The sequence below is a fragment of the Dipodomys spectabilis genome, unplaced genomic scaffold (assembly GCF_019054845.1).
Source record: "Dipodomys spectabilis isolate Male_0828 unplaced genomic scaffold, ASM1905484v1 ptg000147l, whole genome shotgun sequence".
NCBI classification, from domain to species: domain Eukaryota; kingdom Metazoa; phylum Chordata; class Mammalia; order Rodentia; family Heteromyidae; genus Dipodomys; species Dipodomys spectabilis.
This window is the reverse complement of record NW_024870824.1, coordinates 16652015-16673166: the sequence shown is the minus strand read 5'-3', so window position 1 is coordinate 16673166 and position 21152 is coordinate 16652015. Positions and strand designations below refer to the sequence as shown.

Sequence of the window (21152 nt, the reverse complement as noted above, 5' to 3'; positions counted from 1 at the left end):
TCTGCATGTTTGCACAAAAATCTATGCACTTGGTCAGAAGAAAAGTAGAAGACAGAGTAAGGGTCAAGTTTATTTGGGACAGAAAGCCACAAGTGACCAGGACGTTTTCTCCCTTTCCCTGCTGTTCCACATCAGACTCTGCTTGCCTCCAGGGCACCCCCAAGCTCGCCCATAACCTCCTCTGATCATAACCTGGACCCCGTCAGGGAAGGCAGCCCCCCGTTTCAGAGCAAGCTTTCAGGGCTCCTCTGGCATATGGTGGGTGCTCAGCTGTCCCTGCCCCTCCTGAGGCCATCCACTCATACCTGCCATTCCTTCGGGTGGCTGGTGACCAGGATCGGCAGGATGAGGAGCCGGAGCTCGAGCGGCTGCGGGAACAGGGCTTCCGGCTGGCTTTGCTGGGTGGGCTCTGGTAGGGGCAGTGGTCGGAGCAAGGGGGGCTGACCCCTGAGTCCTCTTCTTCATCGTCCTCCTCCTCCACGCCCTCATCCTCTTCCTCCTCCAGGAGGAGGCTGCTCTCACCACTGCTGCTGCTGCTGTCCTCAAAGACGGTGTCATACTCAGGGCTCTTGCATGAGGCCGGGTCGTCATCATCCAGGGCCATCTCCAGCAACCCAAAGTGCTTGGTGAGGCTGGCGCGGATCTCATGGTCTCTCAGCTGCATGCTATCCCTGGGTGGGGGGCCAGGATCACAGCTCCGGTCTTCCTCCCTCCTAGGGGGCTGTGGGTCAGCCTTTGGGGAGGTGCCCTGCTGGGGCCAGTCCTCCAGATGGGCCCCAGATGGCTCCCAGGACCTCAGCACCTTCCTCTGCAGGGCGCCCTCTGGCCTGAGCACCTGGCAGTAGTCATGGTCTCCAAAGGAGCAGGAGAAGGGGCGCTTCTGGCCAGCCTGGGAGATGGGCTGGGCCGGGGTGTGTTGCAGGTGAGACAGGAGCTCACTTCGCTCCAGTTGCCTCTTGGGCAGCCTCTGGGCAACCCCTGGGGAGGTTGTGAGCTGAAGAGCCTCAGGGGTGCTGGGGGATGCATCTTGGCCAGGGCTGTGCTTGATGTCTGGCTTGAAGGGGTCCTCCTCCGTGGGCTTGTACGGAGGTGTGGTAGGTGGGGTGAGTCCTGCCCAGAGAAGAGGAGAAACTTGTGAGCGGGAATACAGAGTCCACAAGGGATAAGTGGCTGGGGGCTACCACTCCTGCCACTACTGAGGCATAGCAGGCATCACTAATTGATCACCACACTGAGGCATGGCAGGCATCACTAACTGATTGCCACACTGCTGCCTGAGCCTGGACATAACTTGGGAATTCTCCAGTTCTTTGGAGCTGGCACATGATACACATTTAACATGTGTCTGTGGCTTGGTAATGGCAGCTAATGCATCCAAATCATCAGAGATATCTCTTGCTCTACCTCTAATCATTCAGAGCTCTGCCTCCAGTGTTGCCCAGCAATGACCAGGTAAAACCACCCACCTAGACTTGACCATTGCAGTGTTTTGGTTCTTGAGGGTTTTTTTTTTTCCTAGTCCTGGGCCTTGAACTCAGGGCCTGGGCCCTTCCTGTCCCTGAACTCTTTTACTCAAGGTTAATGCTCTACCACTTAAGCCACAGGTCCACTTCTGACTTTTTAGTGGTTAATTGGAGATAAGAGTCTCATACACTTTCCTGCCCAGGATGGCTTTGAACCATGATCCTTAGATATCAGCCTCCTGAGTAGCTAGAATTACAGGCATGAGTCACTGGTGCCTGGCTTCATAACAGTATTTCTAATACTCCTGCATCTGACCTTGGCCTCTATGTCTCCCATGCAACTTTCCCACAGCAACTTGTTAAGACCCATCTCTTACTCCCCAGGGTTAGCAAAGCCTCTAGGATGAGTAGACACTTGTGCATCTGGCCCTCAGGGCTGCTTTGCCTGATCTCTAGCCCCAGAGCCACATGGCTAGTGGCTTGGGCATCCTCTGTACTTCCATTCTCCACACCTTTAACTGTGCTGATTCTGTTGCCTAACATCTGATCTCCCTTCAAGCCTCACTTGCATTCTCCCTGTGGTGGTGTCCAGGCCACACTCCTATCCAGCTCTGACCCTCTTGTCCTTCCATAACTCTTGCTCATCCTGTGGAACAGGTGCACACCAAACAGTGCTCACCTAGCTGTGAGCTTGGAGAGCTGTTTGATCATCTCCCCACAAGACAATGGGCCTCAAAACCTTGCCAGCTCCCCAAGGGTACCCCACATGCCGACCCAGGCCCACCTGCGGTGCCACAGAGCTCCACTGTCAAGGTCTGCTCAAAGCTCTTCTTGCCAAGAGGGTCACTGGTGGGGGAGGGAGGACAGAAAGGAAAGAGGCCAGTTAGCAGCAAGTGTCCATCACCCCGAGCATTCATGGTGGGCCCTAGTTTTGCTGTAGTGGAGAGGGGATCTAGAGAGAATACTCTAGTGGAAAGCCCATCCTAGCTCTTAAGGCATTTTAAGCTGCATAGTTTTTGAGAGACATAGATGATGTTATTAGTCAGGAAACAAGTGTTCTAGGCCTCCGTATTTTATAGATGGACTACTACTCACTGAGGCCCAGAGTGGGTAAGGCATGTGCCTCAAGTCACATAACACTGTCAGTCCCCAGGTCTTAGGGCTTGACTTCCCCATCCTTCCCTGGGCCTACAAAGGCCTACTTCTAAAAAATGAACTCCCTGATAAGGAAGCCTAGCTCTTGAGGGCTCCAGAAGATACTCAGGACAGGGGCCTGGGAACAGGGCCAGGTTCAGGAGGCTGATGATCTTCCCTTCCCAACACATATCCAACAGGACAGAGTCTCACCAAACAATATGTTCTCAATATATTTCTAAAGATCTACCTTTGTGACAATGCCAGCATGAGGCACCTGGGAGAGTCTGAAAAGAAGACAAAAAAAAAAGAACAATAAGATTCCCCAACATGGCACAATGAGCAGGTGTCCCCTCTCTGGAAGAGACCTCAAACTTCTAGGGGTGCTGAGCACAGCTATTCTTTGGGCAGATGACACAAAAGCATTAGCTATTTTTAGGGAAAAGCAGGAAGAACTCAAACCCACCTCCTGGCCTGAGTATGTGCTGTACACCTGTAATCTCTGATATTTGGAAGGGACAGGAGAATCACAGTTGAAGGCCAGCCCAGGCAAAAGCACCAGACCCTAACTGAAAAACAAGCTACACACAAAAGGGCTGGGTGTGGGTCAAATGGACTCTTGAGTTCAATCCCCAGTACCAAAGAATAGAAAGGAAAAAAAAATCCACTGTCCAGGGCCTCAACTTGCAGAGCTCCTGGTTTGTAGTGCAAGTGGGCTGGAGCATGGGGATGAGGACGACCCCTGGTGGACAAACATTGTAGCACAGTGGCAAAGAGCTCTGACTCCCCAGGGCCACAGGACTCTGTGCTCTCCAGAGCCCTATAGGGGTCCATCACTAAGCAGCTCTGAGCCTCAATTTTTTTTTCCTTCTGTGGTTACTGGGGTTTGAACTCGGGACCTCACACTTGCTAGGCTGGTGATGTTCTACTAAGCCATGCCTCCAGCCCTTGTTTTTGCTCTGAATCTCTAAGGTAGGTCTTACTTTCTGCTTAGGTGCATAGCTGAACTGTGATCCATCAGTGTGTGTGTGTGTGTGTGTGTGTGTGTGTGTGCATGCAGCAGTTCTGGAGCTTGAACTTAGGGCCTGGGTGCTATTCTTGAGCTTTTTTGCTTGAGGCTAGCACTCTACCCCTTGACCCACATAGCTCCACTTCCAGCTTTTTGGTGGTTAACTGGAGATAACAGTTTCATGAACTGTCTTGGCTTTCAACCACTATCCTCAGATCATAGCCTCCTGAATAGATAGAATTACTGGCATGCACTACCTGTGCCCAGTGTGATCCATCTATTTTAGGTTACTTGTCATAGCCAGAATGACAGGCATATGCCACCACACCCAGATTCTCCCTTTGAGACCAAGTCTCACAGACTTTTCTGTCCCAGCTAACCTGGAACTGTGGTCCTTTAGATCTCAGCCTCCAACATGGCTAGGATGACAGTCATGTACCACCATGCCCAGTTCTAGGTTGAGAAGGGGACTTGAGTGCATACCCAGGCTGGCATTGAACCACAATCCTTCAGCCTCCCAAGTAGCTAAGATTACAGGTGTGAGCCATCTGCACTTGCTTGTTATTGTTTTTTGGTTTTCAGTTTTGTGGGGTTTTTTTGATCCAAGACCACAACTTGAACTCACGATCTGGCTAGTGCTCTACCACCTGAGCAATGCCTTCAACCCCTATTCTTGTTTTATGTTTTTTTGTTTTTTTTTTTAACATTCTTACTGTGTAGCCCAGGCTGGCCTTGAATTCCAGGTCCTCCTCCCTCAGCCCCCTGGGTTCTGGGACATGTGAGCACCACCACACCTGGTTTTGTTTACATTCTGATTGCCTGTCTCTTCCAGAAACATAAGCTCCACAGAAGCAGATCTCTTGTCCCTGGTTCATTACACAGTACCTCCCTCACACCTGATGAGCAACCTGTTTCCCAGATGATGTGTCCTAAAGTCCATTATACAGAAGGGACATGGAAAGCCAGAGATGGACAGGAACTTGGCCAGCCTCGCCCCACACATGGGACTAGGGACTGGAACACAGGGCTCCAGGTGCCCAGCACAGCAGGGCATGATACCCCTTCCCTTCCTGCTGTCACAGGTCCCAGGCTCTGACTACCTCTGGAAGGGAGCTGCAGGCAGCCGGGGTCATCATCCGGGTCCCCACACCCACTTTCACAGGGGCTCTCCAGGGCTGGGATCTGGGGGCCCTGGAGGCCCTGTTGATCTTGGCCACTGTCCTCATCGGCGAGGCTGCCCACGTCCTCCCCTGCGTGGTAAGTCCCAGGAGCCTGGCACAAGGAGGGCAGAGCATCTCGGGGCTCTGAAGGGACCAGCAGCTCATCAGTGAATGCCAGCCAGGGGCCGAGCTCGGGGTTCAGTCTTCGCGACCGCCGCACGGGACATATAGAGCTCTCCAACTTCCTCCCTAGCTTGGTCCAGGGCAGGCCTCGGCCCAGCCTCTTCCTGCCCCACTCCTCCTCCTCCTCCTCTTCTTTTTCTTCTTCCTCCTCCTCCTCATCTTCCTCATCTTCATCTTCTTCCTCCTGCTTCCTGGCAGACTGGCTGACATCACCTTTCACTTCCAGCCTCAGTGGGCGCAGGCTGGGTCTGGGCCCAGTGCTTTTGGGTGAAGCTGCAATCCTCACCTCTTCCACAGGGGATAGGTGAGCAGGGGACGCCTGGCTGTCTTTGGAGGCCCTGGGCCTCGGCCGGGATGTGAGGGAGGCGTAGACAGGAGTGGCCAGGCGGTAGGGTTTGCTGACATCACAGGACACATCCTGGGATAGCAGTTCCCTCAAGATGGAGAACTCTGCCCAGGAGGCTTTGGAGGGGTGCCGAGGCCCACGTGGGGCCTGCCTGGAGGGGCTGCTGCAGGGCTGAGTGGCCGGCTCTGCGGCCTGTGGGGGCAACTTCCTCTGGGGCAGGCAGTAGGTGTGCATGTAGCGGATGAGCTGTACCACTGCCTTCACGTCCTCCTGGGAACCCTGGGCCATGTGTGGAGTCAGAGAGTCTTGGGGAGAGGCTGCAGCAGGCCAGGGGATTGGACAGTCCTCCCCTGGCTCCTCATCCTCCTTGGCGAGACGTTGGGGACTCAGGCCTGGTGGCAGCTGCAGGCCCGTGCCCGGGACACGGGGGCAGGCTGGCACGGAGGTAAGGTGCTTATGTAGTTCTGTACAATTCCGGCTTTGGCACCGTGGCATGGGGACCTTCTTGTCCTGGGTGTTGTCCACCTAGAGAGGAAAAGGGACAAGAATGAGCAGGAGGGTCCCCCTCCCCCTCCCTCTAACACTGGCCCGCCCAGTGTGTTTTACCTGATTGCCAGGCTTCCTTTCACTTTGCCTAGCCTCTGGCTAAAAGCCTGCCAGCTGACCAGTTTCTCAGTGGGAAAGGTGAAGCTTGCCCCTCTCGGGGGTGGTGCATGGCCAATGGCTGCTCCAAGCACTCCTTCGGCGACAGGACCAGAGCATGGACTGTGCTGCCTGGGCTGGGTATGAGAAGGGGTCACCTAAATAGGGCCTTTGGGGATTCTTTGGGGATAATGGGTGTGTGCCAGAACTGGACTGAGGCATGCTTATAAATTTACCAAAATCACCGATTGTTTGTGGTGTTTTGGGTTTTGTTTTGTTTTGTTTTTGCAGGAGGTAGTCCTGGGGTTTGAACTCAGGACCTCATGTTTGCTAAGCAGCTATTCTTCCACTTGAACTACACCCCAGCCCTACTTTGCTCAAGTTATTTTTCATCTATGTTCTCTAGTTTGGGCCTGGGACTGGCTTTGGACTATAATCCTCCTACGTATGCCTCCCACAGAGCTGAGACTGCAGGAACTTGCCACTACATGTGAGATACAATCTCACTAACTTTTTGCCCAGCCTGGCCTGGAAAGCAATCAACCTCTTGATGTCTGCCCCCCAAATAGCTGGAATGGCAGGTGTAAACTACCATGCCTGGCCCTCAGAACCATACTTCTAAAATAGGTGGTGTTTGACCAGGTGTGGTAGCATGCGCTTATAGTCCCAACACTCAGGAGGCCAGAGGTTTGACCAGGAGTTCAAAGTTCAACGTCACCTGGGCAACATAAAAAGACTATCTAAAAATAGAAGAAAAAAAGCTTTTCCATTTTTCCCTACAATGCTTCTGTTATATTAAGCTAAAGCTTAAGAAAAAAAAAAAACCAAGAAAAATAAAATAAAATAAGGAAAAATTTAAAAAAGAAACCAATGGCTTTTTGATATATATATATATATACATATATATATACACATATACATATATATATATATATATATGGCATTCCACGTTGTTATTAGAAGAGGAAAGTTCAGTAGCTTCCCAGTACCTGAAAAACAAAGGGTGGGGGCAGGCTGCTTGGGAAGGTGTCTTGAGGACTTCTGCAATCTGGCCATTGGCATCTACCAGCTGGCACCTCTCTCAAGCCCGATCTGTCCCTCCTGGATCAGGCCACCCCCAGGGGGTGTTTTATTGCTTTTTACTGTTGTTGTTTTATGCCAGAACTTGGGCTTGAACTCAAGGTCTCTTGCTTTTGTTAGGCTTTTTCACTCAAGCCTGGCACACTACCACTTGAGCCACACTTCCAACTTTTTTTTGCTAGTTAATTGGGAATAAAAGTCTTACAAACTTTTCTGCCCAGGCTGGATTGAATCGGGCTCTTCAGACCTCAGTGTGAGCCCCCAGCACTCAGCTCTGCTGGGGTTTTCTAACCATGGCTAACAGTGTATTTCACTTCTCTAGGAAACCTCTTTGGCCACTGACTTGGATAGAATGGGATACAAGACGGGGCTCACTTGTTTCAGTCAGCCAAGACCAATAGGGAGAAGTACAGGGACATAGTCCACCCACCAAGGGAGCCGGGCCTGGGAGAGGCTCCCCTGGGAGGTCCTGTGTGGCTGTCCCCTGGAGAGGGGGGAGCAGGGCAGGATGGAAAGAGACGAATGCAGCTTGGAGGATCAGATACCCTGGGAAATCACCTGTTTAGCTCCACTCCTGTGGAAGACAGGCCCAGGTAGGAAAGGAGACTTGCCTCAACTCTGGATGTTGCAGAATTATAAACTGTCCTATGGCTCCCCAGAAAAGAACTTCAAAATCCCCAGACTTTATTTATGTGGCCTCCACAACCAGCAAGGATCCAGTTCCTGTCTGTCAACTGCCCCCTCCATTAGAACATGATCCCCAAGGCAGGCCACACTTTTTAACCAGTGTTAACATCTAACATGTCCCTGCTTTCAACCTGTGCTGAAGCACTGACATGTGAATAAATCCGGGGCTCTTTTGAAAACCCTAAATTAAGCAGGATCTGATGAGGTGGTGCCCAGGACACAGGCTCTGCAGGGATTGTGGTAGGAGCAAAGGGAGAAACTGAAGTGGGTTGTAGATTAAACACACTCCACTTAGCCAAAGCTGACAGCTGTGTCCCAGAGGCCACTGGGAGCCCAGGGCACACCTGGACATGTGCTGAAATACCTTGACACAAGGCCGCTGACGCCTGGACCTGAGGCTGGCTTGGCGCCAGGCAGTCCCCTCCTTCTGGGATTCAGAGGCTGGAGTTGAGGAGGAAGTGGCCAGGAGGAGCTTCTGCAGCTGGAAGAAGCAGAGGAAGAGAGGCTGGAGCCAAATGCAGTCAGCAACATGGTCAGCTGACCACACCAGGCCCAGGCCCGGGGACCATGAAGAGGCCATGGAATGCCTAGAATGATGCTACCAATATATTAAACACAGAAAGAAAACCATCTAACAACTTAAACACATACAATTATCCCACTTCCAGATAAGCTCTTTTCAGAGTAAAAAACCCAGCATAAGCCAGGCACTGGTGCTTCACACCTCTAATCCTAGCTACTCAGAAGGCTGAGATCTGAGGATTGTGGCTCAAAGCCAGTCTGGGCAGAAAAGTCCACTAAACTATTCAGAAAAAGTCAGAAGTGGCACTGTGGCTCAAGTGGTAGAGTGCTAGTCTTGAGCAAAAGAAGCTCAGGGACAGAGCCCAGGTAAGTTCAAGCCCCAGCTGGAAATACAAGTATGACTCAAGTAATAGAGCATCAGCCCTGAGTGAAAAAGTGCAGGGACAGCTCTCAGACCCTGAGTTCAAGCCACAGTACTGACACACACACACACACACACACACACACACACACACACACTCAGGTAATGTCTGTTCACTGTATTGTTACAAGATTCCTAGGGCATTCTGAATATACTTGTAGTAGACACATGTGTGTGCTTGTATGCGTGTGCACACGCGCGTGCGCGCGCGCACACACACACACACACAGGTTAAGGCACCAAAATGATTCTCTGATGTGGGATTCCAGCTGATTTTCCTTCTGATAATTCATATGGCCTTTTAAGATTTTATTTCTTAAGTGAATAACACTCATAAATGTTCAACATGTGTGTGTTAGACAAATGCTAAAAGGTGAACAATTAAAAGCAAGACTCCCCCTGCCTAAGGTCCCTTTCTCTCCCAAGGGGCAACTGCCATGATGGCAGGATGAGGAGAGCTTTAAGCACGCAATGCCCACGTGCATGCTACTTCCAACCCTCCCAGGGTGGCTTTTACCACCACAATTTCCTATCGAGCCTGTTCAGCCTCCCCAGCTTCTGGCCCCCTGTGGCAGGTGCATAGTACATGCAAGCTGAGAACAGAGGCAGAGCACATCTGAAGGTTCCACCATGGCCAAGGGGGAGACCCAGGGGAGAAGCACCAAGGATGTTCCTAGGACACAGTCCGCCCCCTCCATTCACCCAGCGGTGAGCACCAAAGTCCCAGGAGCCAGAGAAAAGGCCCCAACCCAACCTCTGAGGAACTCAATGGTCCTCATTATCTCAGCTAGACCCCAATAAGCACACCTGACTGGATAGGAAAGACCCTTGGGCTACAGGAATGACTTGGCTTGAGCTCAGCTTAGTCACACTCCCAGTGAGACCTGGGGCAAGCAATTTCCTTCTCTGGGCCTTGCTTTCTCCGCTAGCATAAAGAAAGATCAAGAGACCAGATGACACCATGGGTAAATTCTAAGATTCATGGCAAGACCTAAGCCTGTTTTCCTTCTCAAGACCTTTCCTAAGCTGTCAGTAGGATGAGAGGACAGGCAATGAGTCTGCTTCCCATCTAAATCAGGGCCTGAAATGCTCAGGAGAGGAATGGCGTGTGGGGTAAAGGCAGAGGCTTGGACTGGGAGGTAAATGACCATGACCAGGAGGGGTCGCTGTTCCCCTCTCCTAAGGTTTGGTCCGTCTGCAGAGGCCCAGGCAGAAATGGGAACTGAGAATTCTTGTTATGATACGAACGTCTGTACCTTAGCCAGCATGTACTGAGCAGATCTACGTGCCACGTACTGTTCTAAGTGCTCCCCAGATATTCCCTGCTGTAAGTCTCCTAACAGCCTTTGACCTAGCACCTTACCCAGCTGCCAGGGGTGGTGAAGCTGAGTCAGTGAGAGGCTGAAGGAAGGCAGGCACCTAAGTAACAGAGCTCCATTCAACCCCAAGTTATCAGGGTCCAGTCTGGAAGGAAGCAGGACCCCATCCACAAAAGCCACAAGGTAAGGCAGCACCTTGGGGGCTGGCGTATAGCAGGTGCTCAGTGAATGTTTCCTACTGCTTTGCAGATCTCAAAGGCAGTGGCAGAGAAAGCAAAGAACCCCAGACCACTAGTGAAAATACCTGCTTTCTAAACTTGGTTGGCATACTGACTTTCTGTGTGTCCAGAGGAGAGACCCTCTCTACCTGGGGCCTCGATTTCCTCAGAGTTAAGCTTGGTGATCACCAAAAGTTGACCCCTTCCCCTTCCTTCATACAGGGGTCTGAAATCAGGGCCACACACTGGTTAGTCAGGTTCTCTACAACTTGAGTCACATCTCCATCCCACCAAGGGCCTCTCCAGATCCCTCTCTATGACCTAAGGCCCTTCCTAAGACTGACAAGCTCTGATTTTCCAGCTGGGTCTCAGCAGTCCTGAGAGCTGTAGCCTTAAGCTGAGGAAATAGCCCAAGACATGCTGCACACCCCATAATACCTGGGACTTCAGTGAGCTGTACAAGGCAGACCCTTTGAAAGTCTGGTCAGAGCTGACATTGTTCTTCCACATGCACATTTGCACATGCTGCACATACACACTGAGCACTTGACCTGTGCCGGCCAGGGCGGTAAACCAGTTCAACCTCTCTAAAGGATAATCTGCAAGGACCTGAGTAAGATGACAAATCATGTCTCTGGAGACTGAGAAATCCCATTTCCAGGAATTTATTTACCTCTATGGGTCCAAGATCTTTGTGAGCAGAGGTGGTAGCATTGCTGATGACAGTAGATTAATGTAATGACAGTAGAATATGGCTAATTATATGACAACACATTCTTCCCTGGGAAATACTACACAGCCATTAAGAAGGACAGGGCAGGCCTCCACCCTTTCAGCTGGAAGAGTTTCCAGAGTTTAGTGAGAAAGCAAGAGGCAGAGCAGTCTATAACACAGACTTCTTTTGTAGAGAAGAAAAGTAGGAGGAGGAAGGAGGGAAGAAAGGAGGAGGAGGGAGAGGAGGAGGAGAAAGAGGAGGGAAAAGAAGGAGAAAAGAAAAAATAAGTGAGGAGAAAGTCCAATAACAAACCAGTAACCATGGCTACCCCTCAGATGGGAAAAATCAATTGGGAGAGAGCTAAGGTTTCCTTCTAACGGTCTCCATTTCCTGTTCAGATTTTTACTGCTTGTGGGTAATCATTGAGAAACTGTTCGCAAGGGTCTCACACAGGACTAAGATCAATCTTTTGAATTCCAATCTTGCAGAGGCTGGAGCTGACAGCTCTGCACACATCACCCTATAACCACACACCTGACCCCAGGCATCCACCACCATCTCAGTTAGAAATAGGTTCTCACCAGTGACAGCTCATCAACCTCAGACACTGGAGCCAAGAGCCTCTCCATGGCAGGACTGGGGGGCGTAGACAAGGGGCCAGGTGAAGCTGAGGTGCAGGAGGGTGTGTCCCCCTCCTCCAGGCCTGGGAAGGCAGCCAGCTCCACATCATCTTCAGGGATGTCGTCCAGGGTCTTGGTGAGTGCGGCCAGGAGGGCCTCATTCTCACTGTCAATCTGGCAGGAGGAGGCAGAGGGGGGAGAGGGTGAGTCACTTCTACGCCCAGAGGAGACCAGCTTTGCCCACCCCACTGAACCACAACCAGCCTCCTGCCCAAACTCCACTTGCTGTGTCCCGTCAGATCTTCTCAGCATTCCTAGGTTAGCAGATGCTCAGTCAATGTGTTGCCATCTTTAAAAACCACAGAATTTTATGAGCAGGCAGCAGGTGGTAAATGCAAGGTCCCTGTCCTGGAGTGCGAGCCTTGATTCTGCCTGTGGTCTGAAGTAGAAGGCTGTCCACCAAGGATACCTGCCTTCTTACCAGTGACAGACCTTTCTCCATCTTTGGAGACGCATCTCATTGCAGGCCCAGTCCCTTGGACCCTGGGGCACCGGGAAGGTGAAGGCTGGCCACCTTGAGACCCAAACAGGGCAATGATAACCACAGTAATGATAAAATGGCTTCTGTTTTCCTTCAGAGACCCCCCAGGGCTTTTTCTCCCAGATCAACCTGGCAGAGAAAAACAGGTACTACAGTCGGGAGTTCTGGAGCTGGAGCCGGGGTTGACTCACAAAGCCACACTTAACCCACTATGGGCAAATTAGTTTCTTCACCTGCCATGGGGGATGACAGGTAGACCCCATCCCCATGGGGCTCATGGTGAATAACTGGAAGAGTTACTAGAGGAAACTGGCCAACACGAAACTAGAACTCGTTATTAGTAACTGTAACCATGATTACACTAAAGTTCCAACAATGATGGACAACCTCCCACCCGCTCCTTTACTACATGGCTCTGAGCTCGGCTTTGTACTGGACAGTGGAGGATCCAGCACACTGAGACTCAGGGTCCCCCTCCCCATACCCCACCCCTTCTTCCAGAGCCTCCTCTCCAGGGAAGAGCACATCTTAGCAAGAGAGCAGCAAGTGTGTATGGGAGAGAGTACAGAAGGCTGGAGGAAAGGCAGAGGATGCTGGGATGGAGAAGAAGAACATGCTATTGATAGGCTCTGAGTAGGCTTAGTGTGCGCAAGCCCAGTCCCTAGGCTCCCAGGCCAGAAGGCAGGAACAGAGGCTGCCGCTCCTGAGTCAGTGATCTTGGTTCCTTGGCCTGTCCATGCAGAAGCACATGCTGTCACATGATGCCTTCCCGGCACACTTTCCCATCCATCCCAGGTCAGGCTGTTTATCCTTCTTCAGGAAGTTCATCTGAAATACACATCTCGTGATGACCTTTTGGCTGCACTAGATCTATTCCAAGCTTTGCAGCCAGAGCTGCAGCTAAGAAGCTCAGGGGCGGGGTGCACAGGGGTGGGGTGGTGGGGGGAGTCAGGCAGAGAACAAATGCCTTGTAATTTTTAGAACAGATCTAAGAATAAAAGTCAAAAGAAGATCTTGATTGGGTCTGCTTCAAGCCCTGAATCTGAGACCCCATGGGCACATTGTGGCACACAGACTCCAGTCCTAGACCAAGATTTGAACTTATTTGGTTATTCCCCCACTCCCAAGTCTCCCCCAAGCCTCAGGCCAGATTCCCAGTGCTGTCCCCACAACACTGTGTCTGGCTTGCTGGGGAGTTAAGATCTGGAAAGCTGGGAACTGAGGACCAGGTTTGAGGCTGATCACAATGGCTCTGCCACTGACAAAATGACTCTGGGAAAGTCATTTCCCTCTTCTGAGCCAGCTCCTTTTCCTGTCCAATGGGAAGACATGTTCTTGGAATCTCTCCTTCAGGGGTGATGGCTGGACTGGGCTCTAAGCCTGGGGTGTGGGAAGTGGCAGAGTTGCTACAAGAAGGAATGAATGAAGCAGAAAATGGACAGTGGTGGATGACCACTTCCATGTCTGGAAGGCTAGATTTTATGAAGAAGACATCCAGAAATGACATCATTAGTTTGGATTGGAGTAAGAATTCTCCTGGGACAGCAACAAATGGCCCAGAGATATGGTGAACTAATTCCCCATTTAGGGTCATGAGGTAACCAGGCATGTCAATCTTGTGGTATGTGTACTCCCATGGTGCTGACTGCCACTGGTCCCTTCGACACCAGCATCTTTCCTGACAGGGCTCCAACTCCCAACCAATCACAGCTGGGGCTCCTCAGGAAACCTATGGGCCACTCCTCCCATAGGAACGGGGATCAGCCCCAGGAAACAGACTGGCCAAGGTTGCGCAGGAAGCCGGGGCTGAGAAGGGGCAAGTGGGGTCAAGCCTGAAAAGAGGGACCTAGAAAGACAAGCCTGAAGGCCAAGCACTGGTAGCTCACACAGGTAATCCTAGCTACTCAAGAGGCTGAGATCTAGAGATTGGGGCTCTAAGCCAGCCTGGGTAGAAAAGTCTGAGAGATTCTTATTTCCAATGAACCACCAAAAAAGCTGGAAGGAGAGGTGTGGTTCTAATGGTAAAGGGCTAGTCTTGAATGAACAAGCTAAGAAACAGCACCTAGCCTCTGAGTTCAAACCCCACTACCAGTACAGAGGAAGGAAAGAAGGGAGGGAAATAGGAAGGAAGGAAGGAAGGAAGGAAGGAAGGAAGGAAGGAAGGAAGGAAGGAAGGAAGGAAGGTTAACTCTTGAGTTACTAACTTATGGAGTGCCAAGCATGGGGCTGAAATGAACACAAAAATGGCAGACACCTGAAGAAGCAGCCAGCAAGTGGGGGGGGGGGAGGAAACAAAGACTAATAAAGGGGTCTCCCCTCTCCCCTTTCCCCCAAGCTGCTCAGCCCTGGAATAGCCTGATGTGTAAGGCTGGAGCTGTGACTGGCTGGAAGAAAGGTCTCTGGGTCACCCATGGGCACCCTAAGACAGCACATCACAGGAAGCTGGCCACCCTTGCTCTTCCAGGGCCCATTAGCTCACTCCCCCTGCTCGGCTTAGAAACAGAGTGCAAATTAATGGAGAGCTAATCAGCTGAGGAAGGTATATTAATAGACTTAGCCCTACCCCCCAACCTTCCCGAGCGGATCACAAGCTGGAAGAAAAGGATCCTTCCAGAACTGAAGGCAAATGCTTCGTTTGGAGACCTGGGGTGGCTTAAAGAAAGACAAAGCAGCATCCAGGCTGCAGACAATCTCCCCAACCAAGAGATGCCACCACTGGGAAACCTGGGAAATTCAAATCCCTCCATGGAGGCCAGGAAACTCGGGAAATTCAAATCCCTCATTTCAGCAGGGAGAAGGCAGAGGGAGGCCAGGAAACTCGGGAAATTCAAATCCCTCATTTCAGCAGGGAGAAGGCCTATGATTTCTGAGCAAAGGCTCATGTCTGAAAGGATCCTCTCAGTTTCTCAACAGATAGAGAGCCAGTGACATTTCCTTCTTCCTTCCTTACATGGGGAAACTGAGACCCTGCCCAAAGGAATGGCCTATCCTAGGCAAAACACAGAGCAATCAATCCCCTGCTTAGTCTAGAAACATCTATTAAATGGGTGTTGTTCCCCAGCCCAAGGCCTCTGGAGCACCAAGAAATGGAAGGCAAAATGTCCCTGTCCCCAAAAGGCTGTCAACTCTCTAGCACTGCTAGCTTGTTCTCCATACTTCTAGCTCATCCCCACAACCATGGTGCCATTTAATGGCTCTGCCACAGTCAGCCATGCTTGAAGACACCTACTTGTCCTATGAGGAAGCTATCCCACATAGTGGCAGGAAGAGGATCAGAACCTATGGCTCCTGGGTCTCACCGGATGCTTGACAATGGGTCATGTCTGGCCCTTGGCAGGAAAGAAGATCTCACTACAATCAATCAGATCTTTCATTTGACCTGCAAGAACTGAAGGTCCATGACCATGTGTGGTGGCTCCCGAGGCTGAGGGGGGAGCTCACAGTCTAACACACACCAGTGGAACATGCTGAATCATCATGAGCATTGGGTGTGGAAGGTTTACTCGTTTAATGACAACTAGATCCTGACAGAGTGCTAGACACTGGGCAGAGCCGTGGGAACCAACAATGCATAGTGAGGACCCAGCTCAGAGCCTCCGATGGCTGGGGTTTGAGGAGTGGGAACAGGCTGGATCACATGATTTCAAAACAGGTGCATGTGGCAGCAGGTGAGGTGGACAGGCCACAGAGAAGGGAGGGCAGGGGGGCAGAACTCTGCCTACTGTGAGAACTGAGAGCCTGGGGCCATACCGAGGAGCCCAGGGTTTGACCCTTCTTTGTGTCCTAGCAGGACTGAAGCAGGAGGCTTCCTGGGCTCTGGCTAGGAGTGAGTATAGCCTGTTCATTTTAATGGATAGGGTTTCCAGAAAGCACCCAGACCTCTCTGTTTCTCTCTGTGTCTCTGTCTCTGTCTCTCTCTCTATATATATATATATGTATATCTCTCTTTTTCTCTCTCTCACTGTTTATCTTTCTGTGTATGTGTGTGTATATCTCTGTTTCTGTTTGTCTCTGTGTGTGTGTGCCAGTTCTAAGGCTTGAACTCAGGGCTTCACATTCTCAGTTGCTTTTTTGCTCAAGCCTGCTGCTCTGCTATTTGAGACACACCTCCACTTCTGCTTTGTTTTTCTTACTTGAAAATGCTAATACTAAAAATGCTCATGAAAATGCTCAAAAAATATGCTTGTTTTTTTGTTTGCTCGCTCTTCTAGTTAACTGGAGATAACTCAGATTTGTCTTCTCAGAGCTGGCTATGAGCTACAATCCTCAGATCTCAACTTAGAAATAGCTAGGACTTCAAGTGTGAGCCACCAGTGCCCACCACCAAACCACTCTTAAGCAATTAAGAGTGCAACCTGAAAGCAGTTTTAGGGAATTGTTCCCTAAGACAGACAGAACAACACAATGAAGGCATTGTTTCCATTACTCACATAAAAACATGGAGGTCTAGAGGCAACCAGAACCTGAACTCTGCCCCGCGGATTCCTTACTGGGATGGCAAAAGGATTCCGCATGAAAGTATAGGGCATGCACTCTTAGGTTGGAATCTTTGCCCTAGTCTTTCCTTTTTGTATGACCTTGGGACAGTTCCTTTAAGTTCTCTGGGCCTTACTTTCCTCATCTGTAAAATGATGATAACAGTCTTAGAAAAAATCAAAACTCTTTACCATGGTGCACAAGACTCTGTATGGTGAATCCTCCATCTACCTCCATGTACTTATCTCCTAACTCTTCTCCAGCCTTCGTATTTCACGCTCTGCATTGACTACTTCTGCCCCCAAATGCTTTGTCCCTGCCCTTCAAGCTCCTGGAGGCTGCCACCTCTCCGTCCTTCCACTAAAAACGCTCTTCTTTAGAGGAATCTTCCCTGATGCTACTCTGCCTTCCCAGCCCTCCTCTACCACAGGTAACTGCTGCTGGCTGACACTGCTGCTGATCTAGGGGTGTATCACCCTCCGGACTGGGAGTCCCCTGATAGACACAATGCCTAACCATGTAGCTCCATACACCTTTCCATCGGAGAACTATTTGAGATGTCTCCATGGCACAGAACACACCACACAGGCCTTGACAGCTATGGCTTCTACCTGTGACCTCTATGTGGGAGAAAATGTCAAGAAAAGAACAAAGCCAACAGCTCCACATCGCCCAGCTTCCACACAGCCAATCTCCAGGCCACACACCCACGCCCACACATGCAAATGCACGCAAGCTTGCTTTATTCCCAACCAAAACAGACAGCCAATGGTCCCACAAAGAGGTCTTCTTAAAGGTAATGTCCATCATCCTGCACCCAAGACTGTTTACCTGCAGTGCCTCTTGGCACTGGTTTTTACTGAAGAACCTCTAGCTCAACAGAAAAATGGGCATAAGGCATTTATAGATGAGAGGTGTTGAAGGAAATGAGGACTATACGTGAGCAGAGACAGCACTGCCACCGATCCAGTACTGGGTAACAGGAATGATCCCAGGGCTGCCCTCATTCCTGGCTCTGGAAGCAGCAGGCTGTGTGGAAATCAGGTAACTCACCAAGGTGCATGACTGCTCCAAGTTTGCTTTCCTTTTCCATCAAATGGGAAGATAAAGTTGGGCACCAGTGGCTACTCAGGAGACTAAGACTTGAGGATCTGAGTTTTGAAGCCAACCCAGACAGGAAAATCCATGAGACTCTCAGCTCTAATTAACCACCGAAAGTCCAAAATGGAGCTGTGCAGCTCAAGTGGGTAGAGTGCCAGCCTTGAGCAAAAAAAGCCAAGTGAGAAGATGAGGCCCTGAGTTCAAGACCCAGAACCAGCACACAAACAAAACCTAATAATAATAATAATATTAAAATAAATAATGGCTCTGCACAGCATGGATAAGGTGAGGATTCCATGACATAGTGTCTCTGTGGTCCCCAGTGAATCCTGGTTTAGCCTCGGAGGTACAGAATGGGCAGTTCATTCCAGCCCTTTCTTTCAGAGGTGACACCATGGGCCATGTGTGTGAGTAAGAGCCAGCCTGGGTGAGGCACAGATCCAGGACAGGGCAAGAATCCTGGTCCTAAGAGCATGGGTAAATGGGAGACTCCATATTGTGAGCCAGCACAAAAGGCAGAGGAACACGGCCTGGTGGGCAGAGCCTACCTGGAAGAGCTCACTGTCGTCAGGGTTGTACTGGTGAGGCTCAGTCTCAGAGTTCTCCGGGCTCCACTGCAGCTCCCCAAAGCAGGTAGCTGAGTCAAAGTCGGTGGCATCCAGCTGAGAGAGGTCAAGCTCAGGAAAGTCCGCGCAGAGGTGCTCCTCACCGGCTGTCTCACCCTGAGGAGACAAGAAAGAAGAAGGCTGGTTAGACATGAGCCCTTGCTAGGCCCAAATAGGGTCCTTCTCACTTGGGATGCTGCAAATCTGGACCCTTGGGCAATGCTTGATTTGGAGAAATGGCTAACAAACTGTGAAGATCTGCCCCACCTCTTGTAACCACTGAATCTACTGGCAGCTGAGCCAGGCCCTGACTATACATACCTCCCCTGCTCCTCTGAACTCCTATACACCCCTCATCGCCCAACCACCTGGTATCTTCTCCCTCTTAGTAAAACTGTTTGGTTGAAAATTTCATTAGAGTCCATAAATGGCATTCTTCCTTCACATTACTGTCCCCACCTTTAAGGAGATTTCTTAAAGCTAATGACTCTTCTATATTTATAATCAAACAAGATATCCCAATAACAATGGTTGACATGGTTGAGTGATTGTCAGGTTCTGGGGAAACATTTACCCATGTTCCCAGGGATCTTAGAGGGTTATTTGTGATGTTTAAATTCGGCGGAAATGCATAGATAAAAGGTAAATAAACATACGACACACCTGCATCACGAAAGTAGTAATGAAAAAGACCACCAAATTTATGATCATCCTCCCCACAATAAAACGCTGGGTTGTAGAATACTTCGTGAAGCATATAATCCCATTGTGTAGAGAAAAAATGGAAGGCCATAAGAGTCCTGCCTTTCCCTATGTAGGAAAATGCAAAGTCACAGGAAGAGATCCAGAGGGAAAGATGGCTGTATGCATGCCACAGCAACAAGAAAGGGGCAGCCCCAAGACCCCCAAACCCAAGTCACAATCGCCACTCATGAGCCCTGACACTGTGAGCAAGTCTCTTTCCCCCACTCAGAAACCCACATCTGTAAAATGGGGATGACAACAGTACTTGCCTCACAGAACAAAGAGCAAAGGACCAATGAAACAAGGAGAGGCCATCCGACGAGTTCTTCACAAAGGGCATCTCACAGCAGCGACAGTGAATGATGGTGGTTATAAAAATTAAAAACAAAACAAAACCCAGTAGCACTCACGGCCTCACAACAAAGAAAAGCAAACACTGCCGGGCATTGGTAGCTTAATCCTATACCCTCAGGAGGCTGAGATCTGAGGATCGAGGTCTGAAACAGGTAGGAAAGTCCATGAGATCCTTATTTTCAATTAACTACCAAAAAAGCCAAAAGTGGAGCTGTGGCTCAAGTGATAGAGCACTAGCCTTGGGCACAAAAGTTCAGGGACAGGGCCCAGGCCCTGAGTTCAAACCCCAGGACTGGCATGAAAAGAAAAGGTGGCATCAAAAGAAATAGATTTTGCACAGGCCCTTTCCTTAATTGTTCCCACTTACTAGACCTCATAAATTATGAATAAATGTATAATTAGCTCCACTTGACACAGGAAAAAAGCTTTTATCCAAATTTGGGTCAGATGTCTTAATTGGTGTTTTGCAAGAATCCTGTCTGCACGGGTGGCAAAAGGGTCAGGTCCTTGCATGTGGCTGTCCCCACAGAGTCTCAGACCAGGTAGCACTGTCTGGCAGGCCTAGCCCCAGGGGCACGTTTCCACCACCCAACCCTCCACCTGCCTGTTCTCTCTAATCCAGGAGCATTCAGTGCCCTAAATATTGAGCTCCAAGTTACTCTGAGCCAGACACAGTGCCAAGTGGTATGGCCAGGGATGAAAACAGACAGAAACACTGTCTTCTGGGAGCTCAGATGCAGGAGATGGCAGAGGATTTTTATACAAATCACCATGCAAACAAAGCAAGTCATGGTTCAGTTGCCTATGGTCAATTACAGTCTGAAAATAATTAATTGCAAAGTCCAGGAATAAGCCATTCCTAAGTTTTAACTTGCACTCCATTTTGATTAGCGTGATGAAAGTTTGTGTTGTCCTGCTAACTCACTAGGATGCCGGCGTATCCACCGTGTATATGCTACCTGTCCATTAGTCAGAGTAGCCCTGCTCCCTACAGGCGGACCATGGCTGCACAGCAACACTTATGTTCAGGTAAACCTTACATTACTCTCAGACAGACCCAAAATGGTGCCAAGGAGAAGCCACGAATGCTTCCTGTATGAGAAAAGTTGCACACCCTATGCTGAGGTTAGGATCTCAGGTAAGAACCCATCTTCTATCCAGGAATTTTTGAAGAAGGTAAAGAAAATTCAGTCAAACCACAAGAGTTAGTGTGACAATGTAATACGTGCCTCATGAGATGGAAACATATATACATATGCAGGGAAAATGCAATATCCATAAGATCTGGTAATATCCATGGTCTGGCATCCATTCACAGAGGGTCCTGGAACATATCCCCTGAGGTAAGAGAGACCACTGGGTAAAATTAACTCTCCAGAGAACAGCTGGATGCTTCTGAGCCTGACTGGGAGCTTAATGATGAGAGAGAATGGCACTGCCTGAAACTCTGGGTCCCCATGGTAACCCCAACCTGCTGGCCGCTGGCCAGCTGCCATCCATCCTAACTATCAATCAGCAGCCTTTAGCAACTACCACCACTGAGGGAACTGAGGTAGTTTCTCTCAGCTGCCCCTTAGAGCTTCTTTGCCTTTGTTTTCATATGGCAAGAGGGAAGTTTTTGCCAGTTCTAGATTGATAGACAGTTAACGTGCTTTTAGTGTTTAGCCATTACAAGTAAGTGTAACTTTTTTTTTTTTTTTGTCGGTCATGGGGTCTGAACTCTGGGCCTGGGCACTGTCCCTCAGCTCTTCAGCTCAAGGCTAACACTCTACCACTTGAGCCACAGTGCCACTTCTGTCTTTTTCTGATTAT

The 21152-nt window shown here is 50.1% G+C and overlaps 1 protein-coding gene across 2 annotated transcripts in view; it reads right to left on the bottom strand.

The window, feature by feature from the left end:
- Ppargc1b (PPARG coactivator 1 beta) overlaps positions 1 to 21152 on the bottom strand; it is a 106382-nt gene that overhangs the window by 8040 nt on the left and 77190 nt on the right. The window contains exons 2-8 of one of the 2 annotated variants that reach the window (XM_042692232.1): positions 18186 to 18359; positions 11481 to 11693; positions 8069 to 8185; positions 4707 to 5820; positions 2848 to 2884; positions 2248 to 2309; positions 306 to 1110 (exon numbers count right to left, since the gene is read on the bottom strand). In XM_042692232.1, the coding sequence (XP_042548166.1) occupies positions 306 to 1110; positions 2248 to 2309; positions 2848 to 2884; positions 4707 to 5820; positions 8069 to 8185; positions 11481 to 11693; positions 18186 to 18359 (2522 nt within the window). The remainder of the gene's footprint in view (positions 1 to 305; positions 1111 to 2247; positions 2310 to 2847; positions 2885 to 4706; positions 5821 to 8068; positions 8186 to 11480; positions 11694 to 18185; positions 18360 to 21152) is intronic. The other variant, XM_042692233.1, reaches the window with a different exon arrangement.